The sequence below is a fragment of the Vigna unguiculata genome, chromosome 7 (genome assembly GCF_004118075.2).
Source record: "Vigna unguiculata cultivar IT97K-499-35 chromosome 7, ASM411807v1, whole genome shotgun sequence".
NCBI lineage: Eukaryota > Viridiplantae > Streptophyta > Magnoliopsida > Fabales > Fabaceae > Vigna > Vigna unguiculata.
In genome coordinates, this window is record NC_040285.1 from 5,743,579 (window position 1) to 5,769,287 (window position 25,709).

Here is a 25,709-nt window from a genome sequence, read left to right on the forward strand (position 1 = left end):
GTTTTTCACACTTCAACGGTGTAATAACTACACCATTGTGTCAACACAAAAATTATAATAACAAGTTTTAACTTTTTTTTCATTTGAATTTAATTTTTATAGTCTTTAACTAAATATTAAAATATTTATTTATCTTTGCATTAGTAAAAGAAGACTGTGTGAAAGAAACACTGTAATATGATTTGTGGACAATAATTGTTACATGATTTGAACCAGAGCATTTCTTCGACACTTTTTTACTATGTATCATAAGAACTTTTTTCAACTAATTTGGAAAAATCTACCACATATAAAGTATAATTCCTCTTTCTTCTTTTCAAAATCGCCCTTTAAGTTACTTTAACTTGTAAAAGAATAAAAAAAAAAACGAATTATCATAATTACTAGCATGCATTAACCAAAAAATTTAATTATTTAATCCTTCGTGTTTAAGAGACAAAAAGGGCAAAAGAAATAACATAAAATAAAAATTTGATCTTTAAGCTTTTAAATTTTCTATAATTTAATCCAAAGGGAAGTTCCTTACCTACCTTACAAGAAACCTATACCTTCCTTTTTCCCGAAGATTGTGGAACTTCTCAATTCTATATCCTAAGGTTTATTAAAATTTTCGACAACAATATAAATACATTTAATTATTTATTTATATGTATGACTCAAACATAAAGAAAATTGTCCATTGGGAAATTTGTTTAGGCTTTATTTTTTGTATTTAATTGAAAAAAAAATTAGTACAAATTGAAAATTCATTGAAACTGAAAAGTTGAGAATTGAAAAATCAAAAAGTGATAATTTGGTAATTCAAGGTTTAAGGTTCAGCAAAATTAAGTGACCAAAGCGTATAAAATCATGTAAAAAACACACTTATGAATACATGAGTATATAACAATTAACAAATTAATAAATTTATATATAAATATTTATTATTGATGTTAGTAATCATATTATGTAATATATATATATATATATATATATATATATATATATATATATATATATATATATATATATATATATATATATTTATTGAGCAAAAATCTTTCACTTGAGCAAAGATGGAAGTGAGAGTAAATGTTGATTTCTTTATAGATTGTCTCACTTAAGCAAAAATGATAGAAAATTAACTCCATGGCTTAAGTTTATATTGTATATCTCTTGTAAGCTTTGAAAGAAGGAAAGCTACTCCATACTCTTCTTGTATACATCATTATGAGCAGCTAACTTCTTTCTAATTGGGATTGGATGTAACTTCTAAACTTTGTATACTGCACTTGGTTTGATATATATTATGCTCTTGTCTTTACGTGTTAGTTATTTAATTTGATGACTTGATCACTTATCATACTTCATCAGCACTAGATAATAAAGACATTTGGTTTAGTGTTTAGATCCAATCAAATATCCTAATACTTAGCATATACCAGACATGGATATGCGACTTTAGTTGATTTAAAGAGTCTTGTCTTAATGCAAGGGTTCCTTCACCTAGATAGGGACATCCTACGTCTGATACCCTTAGATTGTAATACTACACTAGTGCAGTAAGGGCTTTTTGCCCCGGTTATTTTTCTCATTTTGCCTTGGGTCTGGAACCGAGGCATATTGGGACGAGGCCTAAAGGCACCTCTTTTGGCCTCGGTCGTTACCCGAAGCCATAGAGTTCCTTTTATGCCTCGGTTTTAAATGAACCGGAGCCATAGTGTTAAGCTTCCTCGCCGGCGTCACGCTCAGCAGCACCACCGTGACCGCGAGTTCCGGCACCGCAACAGCAACAACAATGTCTGGACCTGCAACCACTAAGGCAGCACCTGCAATGTTCACCATCAACACAGATCCACTGCCTGCACGCGAGCCAGATTCGAACTATCATCAACGCTGCGCAGATCTGCAACTGCGACCAACACCTCCATTGCAGCAGCGAGAGCAAGACGAATTCTCCGCAACGCTCCAACACTGATCTGCACCATTAACGTTCACGCAAAGCTTCATTGCGCCGCGACACACAACCTGCAACAGCAGCGTCAACGAGCCATGGAACCTGCATTAGCCACCGCAACTCCACCATCTCCGTCGCACAGCCACATCACAGGAGAAGAAGAAACACAGGCAGCAGCGCATCCAACCATCACCACCGCGCCTGAAACAGCCATGCCAAAGGGAGAAGAGAAAGGGTACTATTGCAAAGAGGGGCGCGGGGAAGAAGAAGAGAAAGGGGGCTCGCGAATTTGGTGTCCTAATTAAACCATATGGCCTCGGTTATTAATTGAACCAAGGCATATAGCCCTATTTGGCACCGATTCAGACCCACCCGGGGCCAAAGAGGTAACGACTAGTGGGTTTTTGGCTTCGGGTCTATGTAATCGAAGCATATGAGCCTCCTTTGGCACCGGTTTTTGGCGAACCGAAGCATATACCTCTCTTTTGCTTCGGGTTAAGCTGAACCGAGGCATAAAAGTTGTCTGAAATTGCAAAAATGCCACCGCGCCATTATATGCTTCGGTTCCTGGACAACCGAGGCATATAAGGCGAGGTAAAAATCAATTTCTGCACTAGCGCTATAGACATGAGGTTAGAATTACAACTAAGAGTACTTCCAAGAACACTAAGATAAAGAATGTAATCTATTGAGGATCATGGGCAATAATCAACATCAATGATCCTTGTTTATATTCAAACATGTTTTCACTTTATAAAAACCAACCTTTGTATTGTTTTATTGCCAAACTTAAAGTAGATTATAAATTACTACTTTATCATATCAAATCCTTGTGGATACAACCTTGTTGTGCTATAATTGAGTCAGTGCATTTGTTGGATAATAGTTAGACGTCATTTGTGTTACAACATTAACTTTTTTTATTTTTGAGTTTTTTAGTTAAATAATAGAATATTTATATTTCTTCTTAATTATACCATTTCTGCTCTTAAACAATTATTTGTTCTTAAAGAAGTGTCACATGTCATTTCATGATTTTTTTTATTTCTTTTATTTTTTAATTTTATTTGTTTTTATTTATTTTAAAAAAATAAATAAAAAAATTATGTGTCAAGTTTATGTCATGCCACGTGGCAGTGATAGTGTGATATGGTAGTGACAGTGCCACGTGCCACTGTCACGTTAGGAGTCTCAATTTGGTTTCTTAATTTTTATTTGGATTAAATATGTTTTTGGATCATTAACTTAACTGAAAATGGAAATTAGTTCATCTTCAAAATTTTGGTCCAATTTAGTCTTCCAACTTTATCAATGTAAGAATTTAGTTCTTTTAACCAAATTTTTTTAAGTTTATTTGACTTTTTAAATGCGTTTCATGATAGTATTTAAGTTATTTACACGTTTAACACATGTCTGCTTCAATGTTCGCTGAGAAACATGTTTAAAATGTCAAAAAAACTTGATAAAATTTGGTTAAAAGAACTAAATTCATGCATTTTTAAAGTTAGAGAATTCTATTAGGCCAAAATTTTTAACATGGACTAATTTCAATCTTCACTAAAAGTTAAGGAACCAAAAACATATTTAATCTTTTTTAATTTGCCTCAATTTAATCTCAAATTATTTTAAAATTGTGCAATTTCATCTCTCTCAATCATTTGAATAAAAATTATTGAATTTTATACATTTTAAAAATATACAACTATTTAATAGAAATGACACATGACAATGACATGTGGTACTGTCACGGTCATTGTCACAGTCACTGTCATTGTCACGTGCACGATATCAGTTTGATACATGACAAATTTTTTATTTAAAAATTTTTAAAATAAGTAAATAGTCAAAAATTAAAAACAATTAAATAAACAACGAACTGACACATGATACCTCTTTAACGTTGTTAATAAAATATTACTAATTACATCAAATTTTCCAAAATAAAAAGAAAATTGAGATGCATACAAAAAATGATCGATTTAAGATTTTCTTACAAAACTAGGAACGAAAGAAATAATTTTAAAAAAAATAATAAAACCTCTAAATAAATTTAATCGAGCTGGGGAACGATATGCATATATTATAATATAATAATATCTTATCCAATCAAATCGTATTCAATCCAACTAAAACAATATGCAATCCAATCAATTTAGATGCAACCGTATAACTAACATTTATATATGCATATATAGTAATATTTAGTTGAGTGACAAATATGCATTAATCGATTGTATTTCTTATTTATTTTGAATACTTCAACTAATGTAAAAAAGACCTATAAATATAAATTGATCACACAAAAAGCAGTTATTCAATTCTAGAATCAACCTCACTTGGTGGATAAATTACCTTTCCACGTCAAAAAATCTAGTCTATTTTTCTCTACGAATAAAAGAAAAAAAATCCATTAAAGGATTTTAACTTTATTCTATTATCCTTTCATGTCAATACTTTTTCGGAGGTCATGTACATCAATTAAATCAAGGAAAAAAACATATCTTACAAATTAGAAATGACAACCGGTCAAATTGGATATGGATAGTGTCTATCCGCAATTTGATCCGTAAAAAAAAATTCATTATTACTTTGTCGATTATCCATTTAAAAAATCTTTTAGAATCTGCAAGTATTTGTGAATACTTGCAAATATTAAAAAAAACATTTTATAAAATTTAAAAATAAAATTACAAAAAAAGTATAACATAAAATATAAATTAAATTTTAATTTTAATTAAATTTCATCAAATAAAATATAAATTAAATTTTAGTTTTACTTAAATTTAACTTAATCAAACCTAAATTAAAATTTAATTTTAAATTTATGTGAATAAAGAATACCCATGAATATAGATAGATGATATTTACACCCGACTCGTTTATAAAAGATTATTAAAATACTCGCTACTTGGAATTAATATCTACATATATTAATTATCTTTTCTGAATTTTATCCACGAATATTCCCAAACACAGATATTATTGTCATCTACTTAAAATTGTATTTATGAAATTTGATTTTAATATTATACAATATTTACTAACTTTTTTAAAATATAAATATACATTTTTAGTAAGATATCTTTTAGTTATTATTTTATTTATTTATAATATTTAAATTGTTTACCCTAATAATTTCATAAATATTTAATAAAAGTCAAATTTTATCAACACATTGAAACACAAACCAAGAAATTGGGATTTTAAAGAGTTAATTAGTGAAGTAACCAGGGTACAGAAGTAGAATTAAATGGTTTCAAAAAACATTAATTCTATGTAAAATATTCATTGATTGGAAAACGAGACCTTAATGGGACTTTGACTTTATTATCTATTATACTTTCGAGGTCAAAACTGTATCCAATGAAATCAAAGAACTAATGTATTTGACCAAAATAAAAGCTCAACATGAAATTACAATGAGAAATATGGATGTGAGAAAGAAATTTTAATTTTTTACATTTTTAGATGAAAATTGATTTTTTTAAATTTTAAATAATTGAATTACTCTTTTAAATTTTTAAAATCTCAATTTCTTTTAAAATTTGTTATCTAATTAACACATTCTACTATAAAGTACTCAAATTCTCTATAAAAAGTTACCGTATAAAAATCTCCTATCCAAACATACACCGATGCAATTTTCTCTGTAATTTGATAATTTAGATATAGAGAAGAAAAACACCAATAAAAAAATTTAAATAATGACCGATTTTAGTGATAAAAAATATTTAGTTATTATAATAACCAATTTGTGAATTAAAAATTATAGTAACTAAAATAGTTCTGAAGAATTATAATTGGTCTTTAAATTAGTAACTAAAATAATTTCTACTATAAATTAATGTTTAAATTGATCACTTACATTACCTAGAACTTAATGTCTAATTAAAAAATTTGTCTCTACACAGTTTTTGTCATTAAAATTTGTCATTAATTAAGAATTTTGTTGTGTGTACTAAATTGGATGTATTGAAATATCTAAGTAAATTTTAACTGATTCAATTTATTTTAAAGCAACATTATGTTTGAAATTTAAAAATGAGCTCTAATAAATACGAATACTAAAGATAATTTGTTTTTTATGAAACCAAAAAATTAAATAAACTCAATCAATATCCCTCAAAAGTTAAGGTGATCAAATTCATGTACTTGAAGACCAAATCAACAACAAATTTTCCAAAACATATATATTTTGTGATAATAATTAATAACAAGAAAATGTTTTGAAATAAAAATGTGGTTGTTAGTGTGGAAGTTATGATTGAAGTGTTCATCCCGAGACGAGAAAAAAGGTTCCATAAAATATGAAGATATTGAAAGAAGACGATCCAAAGATCACAAGAATGGTAGGAAAAGAGAATTTGAAAAGAAGATGAGCCCACCAGTTTCCTTCTTTTTAGGGCTCACTACACTAAAGCTTTTATAACAATTACAACCACATTTGAAAACAAAAGAAATTATAATTAACATTTAAAATTTCACACTCCTCATCAAAAGGCAATGCAACTTTTCCTCTTTTTTTCTTTGAATCAATGTTTGTATAAACTTTTTGAGTGAAGGGAGATAGTGGCAAATGAGGGTTTGGCATGGAGACAAGGTTTCCACACATTGAGCTTTTGCAGTCTTTAGGAAAAGAGAGGGAAAAAAAAATAATACAATTTTGATCTCTTCTTTCTATTGAAAGAATTTAGTGCATGAAAGTAAGGGATTTCTTGGATCTCCAACTCTGAATAATGAATACTATATAATTGTGGCATCACTATCTCACACAGTCTCATACTATGACCTTGGATTCTTAACTAACTATGCCAACCATATCAAGTAGGGAAGCGTATATGTATTATAAACAACTAAATCATTAATTTCATCTTTATAACCATATATATATATTAACTCTTTTAGATATAATGATATCTTAAAAATCCTCTTTTTTTTAATATTTAGATTTCATTAAATTTTAAATTTATGTAAATTTTAGTATTTTTAATTCATTTCAATGGAGTATTGATAAATTTTATATGTTTTAAATTGATTGTTTACTGTTTTTTTTTTAATTTGATGGTGTAAATGTTACTTCATATGTCATCTTACTTATTTTGTATTCGAGATTGTTCGGAACTAGTCATGATAATGCAAGGTGGACCGTGTGAACAAGTTTACTGACTTGCAAGAAAATGTGTGGGGTGAACTGAATTTTTGAACTCATTAACTTGTTTTGTCTTGTCCCTATAACTTGCAGTTCGCATAGGCCAATGACGAGGTGGGGTGGCTCACATAGTCCACATAAATTTAAATTGCAAAAAAAAAGTTTATATATTTTTAATATTAAATGGAAAGACAAGTACTCCATGACGATTTTAAACAAAAGGTATAATTATTTTATTTTAATCAAATATGAATATTTTATGGATTAGGTTTAAACTATATTTTTCTTCTTCTTTGTATATTATGCTATTGTTAATTCAAAATAACAAATTGAAAAATAAACAATCCTTATGCTGGATGGCTTGCAGACCCGTGGACCAGATCCATGGGCTAAGTGTTATGTGGAATGAACTAGAAAAATTAACCTGCATTTTTTGTACAAGACAGATCAACCCAACCAACTTTTTGTAGGTCAAATGTGGGGTGAGCCAAAACGAGACTAGCTTGCCTGTATTATCATCGCATGACTATCATTGATGGGATCATTCTTGTTAAACATGTATAAAAAATAATAAAATTTAATTATCCTTTTATACGAATAAAAATATCATTTTATATTACCGACAAAATGTTACAATTTTTTAGAGATGATAAGGCAAAATAACAATCATGTCATCAAATAATGAAAACAATAAAATGATAAAAACTTAATTGAAAAATATAAAATTAATTGATAGATCCTTAATTAAAGTTATCCAAATTTATTAATTAAGTCTAGTATATTGTCTTTATTAGTAGTGGAGGATGTTTTGAGGGGCAGGGAGGGGCCATGGCCCCTCCTAATTTTTTTTTAATTTTTTTATATTATATGTAATTTAGAAAATTTTAATGTGTTTTAAAAAGTTTAAATTATATGTAGTTTATATTAAAAAAATATGATTATTAAATTAAGTATTTTTTTAATTTTTTATAAAGTATAACATTTAATTATAATAAATGATAAAACATAAAATCAAATATAATAAAAATTAAAAATATTTATTAAGATACATCCCTTTTTTTATTATCTTTTTGAGTTTTTTTACATATTAGATTTATCTCTTATTCTCACATGTTTTTTTTTCGCTTTAAAAAAAAGTTAGATACAAACTTATTATTTTTTTCTTTTAATTTCATTTTTTCTCTTTTACTATCGAAGAAAAAAAGGAAATTCTCATGATTATATTGTTCAATTAGAAGAACCTTTTCTTAAAGTTCAACGAGTTACATGAGAAATTTCCTATTAATTATTTAGAAAGATTTTCATATTTATATTAAAAGAAATAGTTGAAAATTTTAGTTTTTATTTAATTATTAATGAGTTCAAGAATCTGAAAAAACAATACTTTAGTTATGTGTGATTTGTTTTGTATTACGGTTATATTAAATTATATATTAATTTTTTATTGTATGACAATAATTAAAAATATAAATTTTGAGTACATTTTTTTCCCCAAATATTATTGGACAAGATCCGCCACTGTTTATTAGGATATAGGTTGACATTATATAAAACTTAAAACTTTGAATAATAGAAAAAAAATTCTTTTCTCAATATCAATAATTAAATATAAAAAAATAACTAAAGTGTGAATTTGACATTATTTTTTAAACAAAGTTTTAAGAATGATACAATAAAACTTAAAAAATAAAGAATTAAGTATGATTTTAGTCCCGAACTTTTATAAATATTAAAGATAATATTTATTAAAATGGCAGAAAGAATAAAATAGGTAAATAATCTACTGAAAGAAGAGAGAAATATAGTAAAGAATCAAGAAAAAGAATTAAGCTCTTTTATTTTTATTAAAATATTAATTTTCTTAATGTATGTCATCCCATTTATTGTTTGACATTTAGACATTAGTATTTTTCTTTCTTTGACAAGTGCATAATTGGAAAAATGTGATGCTAAAGTTTAATAGATGATAAAAATTAAACAATTATTAGAAAGTGATAAAGAAAAGTGGAGGTAAAATGAAGTATTTATAAAGTTCCTCAATGTGACCTTTAAAATTATTTGTAGGAGGGTGTGCCCTCTGATCTAAGGGCAGTGACAAAGGATATGACCAGTCAAAAAGAGAATTTTCCATGAAAAGATAATCATAATAAGCACATGCTTAGTATATGTCACTGCATTGTGAACTGTACAGCAAGCCACCATGTGAATTAAATCGAATAAATCCCAATTATATAATTTTATTCTTTGAAGCAATTCAAATTAAACAACCAAATAATATAATGCTCGTACTATAGACTTTGTTTTAAATTATCAAATCTTGTCAAATAGTATTTTATATATGTCACCAGAAGATGCTTCCGGTATATATATTTGGAATCAATTGATTGAATTGAATTAACACTTGTTTTTTCTAGACTTTGTTTAAATAAAATATAGTCTTTTTACTTTTTAGTCAGGGGTAGAATGGTATTAGAAAACTTACGGAGGTGCTGAAAAAATAAATGCGGTGCAGGAAGTGGCAGCCCTTATTGTCTTCTAATCAGCTTTTCAATTAAAGCATATACTAAATTAAAAAAAAATAAAGATTAAATATATTTTTAGTTTCTTAAATTTAAAATTAGTCTTTTTTTCAAAATTTTTGACCAAATTAGTTCTTTATCTTTAAAAATGTATGAATTTAATCTCTTTAATCAAATTTTGTTAAATTTATTTGACATTTCAAACGTATTTTATGATAGTATTTGAATTATTTATACTGTTAAACACATTTTCGCTTCGATGTTAACTCAAATATAATCATACAATGTGTTTAAAATATCAAATAAACTTAATAAAATTTAGTAAAAAAAAACTAAATCTACATATTTCTAAAGATGAAGGACTAAATTGATATAAAGTTTCAATAAGAAAATAATTCCAAAATTCACTAAAACTTGAGGAACCAAAAACATATTTAACCCAAAAAATAATGAAAACAAAATGTTTCAATGAAATGGAAGGAGTGAGAAGATTGAAGTAGCCTATTGCTTGGTTCTTCTTAAAATCAGAAAATCCCCCAAAAAATGTCAAGGGTTGAAGCATCTTAGACATATCCTTATAAACCAGAACACTAAAATATCCCTTCAAAACATGCTCATAAGAGTATTATAACTAACAACATCAACCTCCATTTTCTCATTTCTCATTTCTGATTTGTGATTCAGCACACGTTTAGTTTGTTATTTATTGCTATGATTTGTGATTATGTTACTTATAGATCCCATCACTTCTGTGCATATAGCTTGTTTCTATTGTACAATAAGTTAGGGTCATCAAAAAATGAAAAATGGAAGAAACTCCCTCTTGAATTTGAATGGGTATGCCTTATTACATATATGCATCTCAAAAGGGATAAAATTAAGACATTAAAAGTACATATAGATATATAGGGCAATGTAAAATCTTCACACTATTACCGCTTGGAATCATTCATGTTTTTTCCTTCAAAAAATTCACCTAGGATTCGCTCTAGATCTTCAGCACTGTATTTGATGTACCTCTGACTACTCTTTACATTCTCCACCAGAGGCCTGAAAACCATAATCTCAGTTATGATTTATAGCTAAACAATCTCGTAAAAAATTGTTACAAAAATGTTAACAATACTCTTAGCACATTCTTAACTATTGTGGAACTGTTGAGAATCACTTACTTTCTAATAAATTTCATGTAATAGTTAAGAGTTAAAAAGAGTATATACTAGAGAGTGTATTTGATAGCAGTACAGGCCCAAATGAAGAAATCAACACCATCCACCAGATCAATGAGGCAGCTGACCCAATGACGTCAACAAGGGTTGGCAGGATGCCAAAATATTTAGTGGATTACAAACTTTGATACGTGGGGAGTGAGTGAGGGAATATTGATATATTACGTGTCAATATTTTAGTGGGTTTGTTATGAGTCTGTTATTCCCTGTCTTATAAATGCTATGAAGGAATGAATGAAAGAATAACAAGAAAGTTTTCATCTATTCTCTGCCCTTTTTCTGTAGGAGGTTCCTTGACCTCGAATCAAGGCTTTTTATTCATATCAGTATTGCTATAATTGGTTAAAAGGAGAATACGCACCCGAAACGTTTCACAAATGATCTATAGGCAGGCAACAAGACTTCAGCAACTGCAAGAATGAGAGATTCTCGCAACTCTGTGTCTGGTACTGTCCACTGAGATTGTTTCTGATGAAGTTCCTCGAACATAGTATTGAATGCCTTAAACCTGAGAACACAGACGCAGTGACAAGTGAGAAAAGAACGACAGAGGCTTTACTTCTTAAATAGCAACCCAAATGAAGCAACAAAAAACCTACCTTTCTTTAACAACTGCTCTTGAAGCACCACTACTGCCACCATCACCACCAGCAGTACTACCGCCACCACTTGATGAGATGAGGCCCTGAATAGAGAGGGATTGAAGAATCTGCCAATAGAAAGAAAGTCATCAGAAATTGTAAAATAGCTTCTAAAGTAATTGCAAATCAATGGAGAATTGGTGACATTGTGTTCTATATCATGGGCACAGAGTTCAACAAAAACAGAAAGGAAGAAATTACTTCTCAGGAACAAATTTGATAGAAAGATAAACATAATAGCTCTGATTGTGTACTCATGCTAAATACACAATTTATTCTTGTAGAAAAGGTAGGATGCTAAATGAACAAATTTGTATGTTATAATTATAAAGATAAGGATCACATCCTATATAGTTTCAGCTCATTGTCTCTCTCTTTCCTATAGTTTAACATATCTGAATCTACTAAAGAATGAATCCCTCACTACCTTCTTCCTTTCATAATAATAATTCTTGGATATAACAAAAAACTGAGGTAGCATCCATGATAGCTGCAACTGCAAGGCATAAAGTGGTCATCTCAATCAATAAGAAAATCACCTTTGCCCAAGCATTTCTTTTGTATTGATTGGCATGCTGTTGCACAATTTTCCTATGTCGTTGTATCCAATCATCCCCCATCAAATCCTTCGCTTCAGACCTAAATTAGAAAAGAATTAAGAGAACAACAATTCTGAACTGGCAGAAGATGCAGTAAAATTAAAAAGGACATTTGGATGACATACCTTCGAACTGATCTGACAATATAATGAATATTGTTCATGAGAAATAGGTGTGTCAAAGCAGGGTCTTTATATTGCTTAGATTTCCCATCTAAATTGGTTTGAAGAGCTTGCAATATTCTCATGGTCACAGAAGCTAACTGTGAAGAATCACTTTCACCTTCAATCCCTTGGAAAAGTTGGTTTAAGGTAGACCGATAGCTGCAAATATTTAGTGAATTTGGGTATGATTAAATATTTCAAGATCTCAAGGGTAGATAGAGGCATGATTTACAATGACAATAAAAAGGAGAAAGTACGTTAAGCATTATCCTCACATAGTGTTAGAAATTGAATGGTTGATATGTAATTTCACTTAACTTAGAATTAAAAGTATGGGACTTCCCATCCCAATCCCTTCATTTGAACATCAATAGGTTTGGAAAACAAAACTCAAACTAGTACAAGAGAAAAATCAACAGGATGATTTGGTAAAGATCAGACATCAGGTTTGGAAAACAAAACTCAAACTAGTACAAAAGAAAAATCAACAGGATGATTCGGTAAAGATCAGACATCGTTGAACACAACAAATTAGTGAAAGTCCAGGCATGCTGCAGCATAGTACCCCCTTCACAGTCACAAATGATCTAGTCAGCATTGTGAAATTTGATGCAAATTCAGCATCTCCCTGCTTATTCTTGCAGGAGAACATACATAAAAATTATTAATGATATACATTCAAGGAATCATCTTTCTAACACATGCAAGCTAAATCTTTCCCCAAACCTGTACCAATTACCAAAACACAACTTTTTAATACTTCCAACTTTCCAGGAAAAGGAGTTTTCGGACTCATGAACCCTTAAGTGAATGACTAATTTTTAGTGTACCTTACAAACAAATAAATCAAACAAGCGAAGATTTGCAAAAGAAATTGAAGAAAACTGTGCTGTACCCACAAAAAGATTAAGAAAACCTAAAATAAATTCTACAAATCCTTATTAAATGTAGATGTAGCTTTTTCACACCATGAAAACAATATAAAATGACATAATTTCAAGAATATGCAAGAGAATTTGAAGCAGAATGCAGCATATGTGAACTTACTCAAATAAAAACTTCACATAGTTAATCACATAGCTTGTCAAAGGATGGACAGTTCCATCAGTTACTGCAGTCTTTGTAGCATCTTTTTCAACTGCTTCTTCAAAATCTCCAAAGGTCTCCTGGGCTGTTTGTGCAAGCTGTTTTGTCAAACCCATTACAGCTTCTCTTATTTTGGAGCAAGCTCTGCCTTTAAAGAGTATTTCAATCTGCAAATTTGTCCACAGAAAAGGTTGATAATATGTTACAATTATTGAATTATGCCTTCCAACCACATACAAAACAGCCGTAAAAACCTACATCGCATGAGCTGAACACACAATATATATATCAGACATCTTGGAAGAGAGACACCATAACTACCATGGTTGAGGCGAAATAGTATCACAGGTTGAAGAAAACAGTTGGGAGTAAAATCTAGAAAGAGACTCTCTTTGACCAATAATAAACTAAATTCCATCCCTTAAAGCACATGTGAGTGGCTTTTCATATATACTTAAAATGGCATTATTATTTAGTTGTGACAAACTCAAGTTTCTGTAAACTCGAGTAAGAACAGTAAATATGAATCATAACTAATAGGGGTTGGCCTTATACCATGATAATATTAAGATTATAATAGCGTTCCAACTTTACAATAAAGCATACCATAGTAATAACATAAGATAGCCCACACATACAGAACGATCTAAGTTATAGAATTCTCAATTTTCAGTTCATATATGTTCAAAAAGTACACAGAGTTGTTTACCTTTCAATAATAACAAATAACAAAAACTAATTAACTGACAATGACAAAAATAAAGTAACAGAGAAGAGGGTTGCTGGCCTTCCGGTTTGGACATGCACGTTTCAGTTTTAATAATACAATACGAAGGCAGTCAGTGGCTCAAGGCACACCTCCTTAAGCCTTGGGTTGCACACAGGCTAGAAGATTGTGGTTGGTCCATTTGCAAGTTGCTGCCTTCCAGTTTTGATACTTCAGATAAGGGCTACTTATTTAAAAATAACCTAATTAAGTTAAGCTATTCTTACTATTCTCTAGCAAGAGAAATTTGTGAAATTAAATTAGGCTTAAAGTGCACTTTATAAGAAAATCAACAAATGAGATGACAAGCCAAGTGCCGACTTATTGTCCTGAGAAACATGGAATTTGTATGTTTATATTGAAGTGTGGAGATATTTTAGGAAGTTTTAGATTTGATTTCTATTGTTTTTAATTTTGTATATTGGTTGTATCTTGATTTTATTACTAGCATATCACAATCTTAGGAATTTGTTTCCTAGAATAGGCAATGCTTATTTCCAAATATATCCAACAAATATATATATATATATATATATATATATATATATATATGTAAAGAGACTGAATAAGAGAGAAATTTCTTCTAAACTTGAGATGAAGCAAAACATTAACCATAATTATTGATTGAAGAACAATAAACCAATTTGTTATGAATGAACTACAGTACAATTTAGGCAATTTTCTTGGGGAAAAAAGCTATTTGTTATGTGTTAGAAGGTAAATAGATGAAGTGGGTGTGACACACTGGGATTTCTTGAAAAATCCTTCTTGAAATATACATTACTCTATGGGGAATAAAGTTAAAGAAAATCATAAATTTCGAAGCACCAATTTTGATATAGATAACATAACACGTCTAATGTCAAAAATAAATATTGGACGCAAAGACATCAATAATACATATAGTTAAAATGCAAAATTTAGTTGAGAATTAAGATTTATGTAATTCACACTGTCATAACAAATTTGCAAAGTTTTACAATTTACCCCATGACACTGGCCCTAACAATAGAATTTTAAGAAACATATCTCTTAGTCAGTGAAAATAAATAATGAAGTCGTATGGAAACAAAGGTTAAAAAGAATATTGAGTCTTGCAATTTTATAAGCTTTTCCTTTTAATTTTGTCTTCCTTTTTTCTGTTAGCAGTGTACAGGAAGTGCCAGACACCGGTCAAAAGGGTGTCCAACAAACAAGTGTCAAACTCGGCAACACACAATTCTACATATGCCTCCCCTAAAAATTGGCTATTGATTATTAAATAAATTATAATTAACCTTATAAGATTTACGAAACCTTCACAATGGACTCAAAGTTGCAGCAAGATTCAAGAATTTGGATTTTAAAAGAAAATACCTCTGAATGGATTTCTTGCAATATTTCATACATGTCCAAAAGCACAAATAACTTTTCAGGTGATCTCTTGCTTTTGGCAATAGCTTCTCCAAAACTAAGCAGCATGGAAATACTGTTTGTAGTTACTTCAGCAAAACACTGATCACCAAGCGAGTCAAATCCTTCAAATATCTGATCACAGACTTTCCGTTCGGCAGCAAACAACAATTTGACCTGTTCATGTACAATTGCATATTTAACAAAAAATATGTAAAAGCATATGAACAAATTTGGCAGTGATCTTACAGCAATACGCATGAAATGAATCCAGTTTCCAATTTTGGCTTCCAAAACCTCCCATTGTAGCTTTTGAACATCATCTTTGTTCAGCTTCTCAACTCCAAGCTTTTGTAGGCTTTCTTCTAATACTTTAGAACGGGTATCTCTGAACAATGATGATGATGAAGATGGTGATAATCATAATTTCAACAACAGTACTATTTATTCAAATGATAACATTTAATACAGTTGAAACAGGTATGGGAGGCATACAATTCAAAGAGGACTTAAATTTCTGCATTAGCACGAGGACATAAACAAGTAATTACACATAATTCTTATGCAGGAGAACAATTGTGATTTTGTGTATATGTTATATACATATCTGATGAGTACCTCAAAAGAACGTAAAAGGACATAAAAACATAGAGCTTAAAGAATAGAGAAATTTGTTTTAAGAATTTCCAAAAGGATATTCCTTGTGTGTAAACAGAATAAGCCTTTAAGGAGTAGCTCTAGAAACATAGGATGAGATGTAGAAGATCTAAGTTCCCACAATTAGAATTACTACTAAAGTAATTATCACTACATTAAATATCTCAACTAAAGGGTGGAAATTGATAAGCCGTGCATAAATTCTATTTTTATTGGAACACAAACTCATAAATGCAGAACGAAAGTTACCATCAGCTGCATTCTGAATGAAACACCAGTAAGAAAGTATCAGAGCAAGACATACTTACAACTTTTGCTGTAGAAAACACTTTTCTGAAAATTATACTCAACAAGTATCAAATGATTTTTTTTCAAAGTCAGAGTTGGTCTCAGACAGTCTTACACTTGGTTGTCAATAAGAAGAGGAATTGCCCAGTTCCCTAGAATTAATCAACCAAATAATGGAATTTTAAAGACCATGATACAAATCTGCATCATGTTCTTCTCTTTTTTTGTCCCTTTGAGGAATCCAAGCTTTCCTCTTCCACTACATCTAACATGTTGCTCGCATGAACACTGCCTAAATCACTCATGGAATTATTCAAATTTCAAAGAAATGCTTCATGGAGATTTTCAGAATTTGACATGTAAGCTTCTGGAAATGTTAGGGAAATATTGGATCAATCATAGAAATGTTGGATCTAAGCTTCAATAACCAACTGATGAACGACTAACCAAGGATTAAGGAGAATGAAACGTTTCCAACAATTTCCCCCAAACAGTTAATGAAAAATAGTGCTAGGAATTGGGAAGAACCTTGTGCCAATCAATCCAATGAGATAAGCAAGTATGCGGAATTGTCACTTGCGACCTTGCTCACAAGTTAAGAACTCCTAAGAGAGAAAACTCTATACTTCCTGAACTTTGATTAACCACCAATGTGCCACTAAAGAGATAAGCTAAGAAGTACTACTCTAGGATATGCAAAGGAGGTAGTGACTTGCCAGATAAGGTATGACACATTCATAAGATATGACACATTCAAGATAAGAACTCACATATTTTTATTTAATTGAAGTTATAAAAATGAGTAGATGAGCTTCTTTATATTGAGAATATAATGAGAAGAGATTATCCAAACAAAACATAGAATAAACTAGATTTAATTATGCCTTTGGTCCTCATTTTCGTAGCGAAATCTCAATTTGGTCCTCTATTTTTTTTCATCTCAATTTGGTTCCTGTTTTGGGAAATTTTATCTCAATTTAGTCCTTTCCGTTAATGCTACAGTAACAGCGTTAAATGGGGTGCCACGTGTCAGTTCCTCAATTTTTTGATTTCTTTTTATTTATTTTTTTGATTTTTTTTAAAAAAATAAAAAAATGTGTCACGTGTCAAGCTGTCGTCGTGCCACAATGACAGAGTGGTGTGACAGTGATAATGTCAGGTGTCAATATTATACCAGGTGTCATTTCCTCAATCTCATTTTAGTCCCTGTATTCTAATTTTTGTCTCAATTTAGTCCCTATTTTTGTAAAAATAGTGCAATTTGGTCCCTCTCTAAATTGAAACAAAAATTAATTTTTATATAAATGTTTTAATTAAATTTGATATTTTTATTCAAATTGATATTTTTATTATATATTTTTAACATAGCTAAGTTTATTTAAATTTGTGTTTCACATTCAACTTTACTTAAAATTGTTTTCAAACTTTAAATTTATATGTTTTTTATTGTTACATGAACTAGTTAATTTATGAATTTTATTTCTATTAACAACTTTAAAACAATTTTAAATAAAGTTGAATGTAAAATATTAATTAAATGAACTTAATTTTGTTAAAAATATTTACTTAAAATATCAATTTTGATAAAAATATTTGTGTACATTTATATAGAAATTAAATTTGATTTCAATTTGGAGAAGGACAAAATTGCTGAATTTTTACAAAAATTGAGACTGAATTGAGACAAAAATTAAAATAAAGGGACCAAATTGAAAAAATGGAAATGACAGCTGACATATAAGTGACACATATCATTGTCACTGCTACGTGGCACAATGACAGCTTGATACATGGCAATTTTTATTTTTTTTTAAATTCAAAAAATAAAATAAAGGTCAAAAAATCCAGGAACTGACACATGACACCCCTTTAACGGCGTTACTGTACCATTAATGGAAGGGACCAGATTGAGACAAAAAAAAAAATAGAGAGACCAAATTGAGATTTTGTTACGAAAATGGGGACCAAAGGCCTGATTAAACCAATTAACTAATACTAAGGATAACTAGTTTATTCTTGCTAGTCTAAAAATCAAATGAAAATTACACTTTTTTTTCATTTTTAGTATCTCATCACTCCACTATCAATTAATATTTTTATAACTTAGATGTAACGGGTTTAGGCCCACATCTTTGTATTTTCCTATTTATAAATCCATAGCTCTATGTGCTCTATACACATTAGGGATTAAGCCTATGCCTCTCTCTTTTATTTTAATAGGCCTCTCTCTTTTATTTTAACATGGTCTTTTCATGAAAGATGGGATTTGAGCTAATATAAAGAGTAGCTTGATTGTTACATATTAGTGTTTTACTCAAGAAAATATTGTATGAAAAATCAAGATTGAGTATGTTAATTATAATGCTCAACTAACAGATGTTTTTACTAAATCATTAAGGAAATTAGAACTGATTATATTAGTAACAAGCTTGGTACATACAATTTATATGCACTAGTTTGAAGGGGAGTGTTAGATGTATGTAACAGGCTTAGGCCCATCTCTTTGTATTTTCCTATTTAGAAATGCATAACCCTATGTGCTGTATACACATTATGGATTCAGCCTATGCCTCTCCTTTATTTTAACAAATATCATCACCTTTTGCCAAAAGAATTCCCCAATAAGCTTTATGACATGAGGTTGGAAAATCCTCCAACTAAAAATTTCCCTATCCGTCCATTGACAGTCAACCTCATCCCCTTCTTCCATTTCCTTTTCTTCTTTCGTTAGCTTTTTCTCCATCTCAGCATCTCTCACCACTTCCCCAATGATTGTCACATTCAAACTCTTTTCAGGACAGTGATTACCTAGAGCATATGCTCTTGCACATCAAAAACACCCTTCCTTCCTCCTTTGCACAAATTCAACATAAGAGATATTTTTATTATCCATATTTCTAGCCATTAGCCAATTGGATTTTGAAGATTAAGATATTGAACCTTGAGTATTTTGTGCCCCCATGTTCGAAATACTACAAACTCCACTATTCAAGGCATACAAATTATTGAGGCACTCATTGAACCACATATTGTAACAACTCCTCTCCCTACATATCAAAATCTAGAAACTTCACCTATCCCACTTTTCTGTACACCCTCATCATAACCCCAGATATACTTCATAATATCTTCCACCTCCCGGCCCACCCACCCCCATGACTTGTGTCAATTCGTGAGGGTTATGTGGACAACAAACTCCTGATATCATGGCACAACCCAATCAAAGAAAACCCCCAACAATTATCTCGTTTGGATTAGCTTGTGCACCTGAAAGCTCAAATTCTTGTATGTACTCTTCTACACCATCAGTTTGTCTCAACAAGGCTATTCTTTCATAAACCAAACCCCAACCATTGTCTCCAAATCTCCTCATCAAAGCCTCCAGAAAACCTTTTAAAGAAAGATTCTTGGTTTTTTGCAATATTAAAATCAGTGTACAGCAGCAGTACCCTCCATAACTTATCAAGGCCAAATATAACCGCTCTGTAGGTCTAATTGGTTGAACTTCAAAAACAAATTTTCTTGTGATCTTGACCCTCAAAAGTGTAATTCTACTTTCTTGGTCCAACATCTTGGAAACTCCTTTTCATACCTTTCACCCTCTTCTACTGCCTCTCCTTATTCTTGACCGCCAAGATTCAGTGAATTGACTCCTTCCACTAACTAATTTCTGGCTATTTTTTCTCAAAATAATTTCTTCAAATATTCAATATTTCCTTAAGATCTGCCAGTATCACTTTCTCTGTTACAAAACAACATAACTCAAAGGAATTATAGAAACCAAAACTTATTGCAACCAAAACAACAGGATAAACAAAATTTATAAATTTACACAATAAAAAGCATTAAAAAGCTCACTTTACAGTTCAGGGTTGTTTTGCAATATGCATAACTAGAGGAACAAAACAAGGCAATTTCTTTTACCTTTCACTGTGAAAAAAGTTAATAGGAGAAGCTCTACCTGTATATTTTGAGCAACTGTTGTTGGTGACCAGCTTGAACCATTTGCTCAGTTAAATTATTGAGCAACGGCAATATTCTTGGTGGTATAAGAACAGGAGGTGTGTATACAACAGTATCGGCATTATTTTTATGTGGCTCAGAATGCATGTAAGAATGATTCTTGCTGCTGGAATCATCATCATGGCCTGGTGATGCTGATGAAGGTCGCATTGTGTTTGGAAGAGAACTAAAGAGGCGTTCAGGCTCCACAGGTTTGCTGGAAACAGAGAACAAGGCATGGTGCTAAATAACTTAATATATTTTTCATTGAAAAACAAACTGAACTATTTTGTCAAACAAAATGTCAAAGGTTCCTCAAGAATACAAATGTGATTCTACACCAGGTAATCATTTTCCTACATAATTTAAACATATTTCTATGATTAATATTATTAAGGACATCATCAAGTCGTTACCAACCCTATAATCTTGGTCACACAATAGACCGTTGAAAGTTATAAGCACAAGACCTACTACAACAAAAATACCAAACCTTTATATAAATATAACAATTAGGTGGATGATACAAGAGAGCAATATCAGCATACTTCAAAATGGATTAAATTCATTTCATAAAAGTTGTATTTCAAATATTATTAAGTCCTATTCATAAGACCATGCCATTCATATTATACAACAACGATATCCCACAAGATGGACTTTAGCTACGTGGATCATCAGTTGACATTGGGCTCATTTAAAAACCAAATTATACATAAATAACGAAATAATGACAGAAAAGTGGCTTATATGTTAGCAGCTAGAAGTTAAAGGACCTGACCGTTACCAGATTACTTTATTTATTTAAGATTGATTTATCTAATGAAACATCATTTATCTGAGTGCGGGAACCACAATGGTGATTTAGTTTATGCAAGAAAATGAACTTTTGGTTGAAATGTAAAAAATCAACAACATTAAGAAAATAAACACAAACCTGTAAGACGATAATAGACGCTTAAACTCTTCTTCTAGCTTAGAAATAGCTTCGGCTATCAAATTATTGGCACGGATGGCAATACCATCATCATTCTTAAAACCCTTTTTATTGTTAAAAAATCTAATGTTTCGTCGCAGCTGATCAATTGCTTCAAGATAGCTCTTCACATCTTCATGTGGACCTTTAATTATTTTTGCTTCTGCCTGCATATTAAACCAATGGGAACACCATATATATGACAGTGGAAGGAAATTCCTTAAGCTGGTAAAACAGAAGCAGAAGAAGGATAAATGAGAAACTGATTTCAAAAAACCCATGACTAGGGTAGTGCTTTAACACATCATATAGGACAAAGAATGATGAAATAATTTATGAAGAAACACACAAGAATATGATTAGCAAGATGCAAAATAAAAATATAAATAAAACAAACACTAATATTTCTGAACATCCCTTTGGTATGATTAAGTTTTCACTCGATAACACTTGCACACCTAACTAAAGATTGTTATCACGCACTAAAAGAGGTTCTATCTGGGGTAGGACATTTCCTAATAAAACTTACATGATAAACTGAAAACCAGTGAAATTTTTTCTTCCCACCAAATCTGAAAATGTGTATTAACCTACAATTGAAATTATTATTTAGGTTATTGCATCATGGTGTAACAATTGTATCATTGTATTACATATAATATAATCATTATATATTTGCAGTAATTGCCTTTGTCATGCTTTTTAGCAAAATCTTTACACAGCCAATTCCAACTTCAAATGAAAGAGGAGGGCTGTGTCAGCCCATTTGTTTATCATTTTTAATCTTCCTCTTCATCCAACTTCTCTCAGAATTTTCTGCTTTGATTTTTCAGAAACTTGTATGATACAGAAGCTAGAATCAGATTCGTTCACAAACACTTGCATTTCATTTGACAACATATTAGCACTGTGAAGGGAGCCATGACAAAGCATTGACAAATAAAATTAAATTCTAAATCCTTTTACCCAGATCAGCATCTTAACCAGATCTAAGGATGGAACAATTTTCAAAAGAAATAGAATACTTTATAGAGTGAAGCAGATCATGAGGTGATTCAAAATTTCAAACAGTTAATGATTAGCAATTGTAACCACCAGAAGAATGGAACCTGATAATATTGATCAAAGTGGGCCAATATGGCCTCTGCAGACTTCAAAGTCCTATCAATGTTCTCGTGCGCTTTCCTAATAGAATGTGTTCTGATCTGCAAAACCAAACACAAAATAAGAAAAGGAAACCTACCACACATCCAGCAGCACATGGGAGTATCTTGAAAAAGAAGAAAAGGCAAAACCCAGAAGTTCCTTAAAAGCTAAGCAAGAAATAATGTTGAGTCCTTGATAAAGTGGGAAATTGCTGACAGATGCAGGCACAGTTGCAATCACAAAGAACCTAAGGTCTTTGTTTGTAGTCACAGTTTCATTGTGTTGCAAGACATTACAGATAAATGCAGTGACAATTACAGTCACAAACACCCCAAGTAAGGTATTCATTTGTGAACACAGACAGACTTTGCTGTGATCTTTGACATTGTCAGAAATTGCAAACAAATGCCGCCAAAATTGGGATTGCATAACCACAAGACACCGTTTCATCGCTATCCTTTGTATTGAAGGACAGTACAGACAAATATGACCACACTTACAATCCCAGAGGACCCAGATAAGATCCTCTGTTTGGAACTTAAGTTACCATTTCCTTGTGATCTTTGATATTGTAATAAATTGCAAACAAATTCAACCACAGTTGCAGTCGCATAGACCCCAAACAAGGTCTCTGTTTACTACTGCAGTCACAATTTTGTCGCGATCTTTGATACTGTAGGACCCCAAATAAGGTCTCTGTTCGCTACTGCAATCTGATTTCCTCGCGATCTTTGGTACCGTGAAAATTTTCAGACAAATGCGACCACAGTTGCAGTCACAGAGACCCTGATATGAATCTCAAAAAAAAAAAAAAAACAATTTTGGGTCTTGCTTTAGTCAAATGAGTCTTCCATCCATTGTAAAAGATTTTTGAAATTATCAGACCGTAACAGATTAATATCAGACCCCAGATAAGGTCTCTGTTCCCTACTATCGTCACGATCTCTAATATTGTGAAAAACTACAGACAAATGTTAACAGAGTTTCCATTACAAGATTTCAAACAAAGTCTCTGTTTCCAGCTGTGGTCTCAATTTCGCCGCGATCTCTTATATTGTGAGAAACTATAGACAAATGCAACCATGCAACCACAATTAAAGGCATGGAGACCTCCAAATCCTTGACTTTGCAGCAGACACCAAAACAGAGAACTTTTTCGAAACGTTGCAAAAACTGAAAGACCCAATTAAGAAAAAAACGATTTTGAGTCGTATGAGTGACCTGGGTAGGTCGCATGGCGGTTTCCAGGGCGGAAAGGCGGTGGTCGAAGGAGCCCAGAATCGAAACGACGTCGTCGGTGATGGTCTGGCTTCTCTCCAGAGACGCTCTCATAGCCGAAGCTTTCTCACTCAGCAAGTCACCACTAGCCACAGCCATTACCATCTTTTCTTCTTCTTCTGAAATCTTCTTCTTCTGCTTCTGAATTTTGATTTGGATTTGTTCTTTTGCTAACACGGAAACAATTGAAAGTTGAAATGGAAAACACCGTCACCTGCGAAGACTGCTGTCACCAGTTTTACGCACTTTGTCTGTTTTGGACTTTCGGTGAAATTTCAATTTTCATGCTTTGTGACGTTTGCCACCACTTTTTATACACGGGAGAAAAAACAAAAATTAAAAGAGAAGTAAAGTGGAAAGGAAAATTGTTTGTTTAAGAAGTAATGAAAAAAAATGTTTTAATTATAATATAATTTTATTTAAATTTTTATATCTATACATTTTGTAAAGATTTACGTAGTTCCCACCCTTTCAATCATTTAAAATGGCCATATGAGTATAATATTTTTTTTCTAATATCGTGTTAGATCTAAAGTTAACAAAATTATAAATAATTCAAAATAAATAAGTAAAGTATAGAAACCCAAAGTATGCTTAAATGTTTGGTTTGTTTAAAAGTATAACAAAATAAATAAGTGCTTACGATAAAAAAAAAGGTTAAAATAAATTAAAGATATTTGATTTAAAAAATGAAAAAGAAAGAGTAGAAGAGATGAGTAAACAAAATAAATAAATTGTTGACGGACCATTCAATTTTTTATTTCAATCTTATCAAATAAACGTCGTTTTAATGATCGACAGGATGAGTGAAAAAGATATATTTCTATTATATATTTATCATTTAAAATGAAAATAATTCGTAGCAATTTTGATATTTATACAATTGATGGATTTTGATTTCCTCACAAAAAGTTATATCTTGAATAAGGATTAACAAAAAAGTTGAAATGGTCCTATTTATGTGACTAGTAAAAGTACCAGTCATATATCTTGCTTTGTTATTGGTGATTGGTTTCCATAATTTGAACTTTCTATCATTTTGTATATTACGATAAGAAATAAATTTTATAATGGACAATATAATAAAAGTTTTAAAAGTATTGGACTTAGGAATTAATGACTGATTTTGTTATTGATCCAAATTTTCATTCATGCTATTAGTAGGAAAATTTTGATTTATTTATTTAGTATAAATATCATAAGTAAACAGCACATAAAAATTAAAATCAAGTTAAATAAAATAAATAATATAAGTTAAATGAATCCGCATGGTCTTACAATATTATTTAATTATAGATTATTCTACTTTTTGGTCCTTTATTTTTATTTTTTATTTTCTTACGTTTGGACTTTTCTTCTAACTTCTAAAAAGTTTATTTTTGCATTTCAAGATTTTGAAAGCTGATTTTGGTTATTTATATCATACATCGGACAGAAAAAAGTTAATTGCATGTGTTCTATATAAAAGTATTTGAAAAAAAAATCCATAAACTATATTTGGAATGATTTGTCATGTTCATCACCAATCCTTCTAGTTATTATGTGTTAAAAATAATGTATAAGGTTTAATTTAATAAATTGGGTTATTGTGGAGAGATAATGTGATTTCCAGACACATTTAGCCAAATGTTAACCAATTAATGCAATTGTTTATAGATACTTCTCACATTGTTTGAAAGGACAACGTTAATTTGTTAGACAAAATTATCTAATCATGAACAATCTAATTAAGTTGGTTTTATTTTAATAGTTTCATAAACGATGTTCTAATGTTTATTGAGTAGAATAATATTGATAAAACATCTTATTATTTATATCATAACAACAATACCAAGTTTGGATGAAATAATATTTTGTTACAAGTGTGTCTATCAAATAAAG

The 25,709-nt window shown here is 30.5% G+C and overlaps 1 protein-coding gene across 1 annotated transcript; it reads right to left on the reverse strand.

The window, feature by feature from the left end:
* Nucleotides 1–10,326: 10,326 nt before the first annotated feature.
* On the reverse strand, nucleotides 10,327–24,120 carry LOC114191635 (exocyst complex component EXO70A1-like). The gene is made up of 12 exons (XM_028080934.1): nucleotides 23,772–24,120; nucleotides 22,514–22,609; nucleotides 21,366–21,571; nucleotides 20,388–20,645; nucleotides 15,731–15,869; nucleotides 15,446–15,658; nucleotides 13,285–13,490; nucleotides 12,199–12,396; nucleotides 12,014–12,113; nucleotides 11,433–11,542; nucleotides 11,195–11,341; nucleotides 10,327–10,654 (listed from the first exon to the last, which is right to left on the reverse strand). The coding sequence occupies exons 1-12, from the start codon at nucleotides 23,931–23,933 to the stop codon at nucleotides 10,537–10,539; spliced, it is 1,953 nt and encodes a 650-aa protein (XP_027936735.1). The 5' UTR covers nucleotides 23,934–24,120; the 3' UTR covers nucleotides 10,327–10,536.
* Between the last annotated feature and the right edge of the window lie 1,589 nt (nucleotides 24,121–25,709).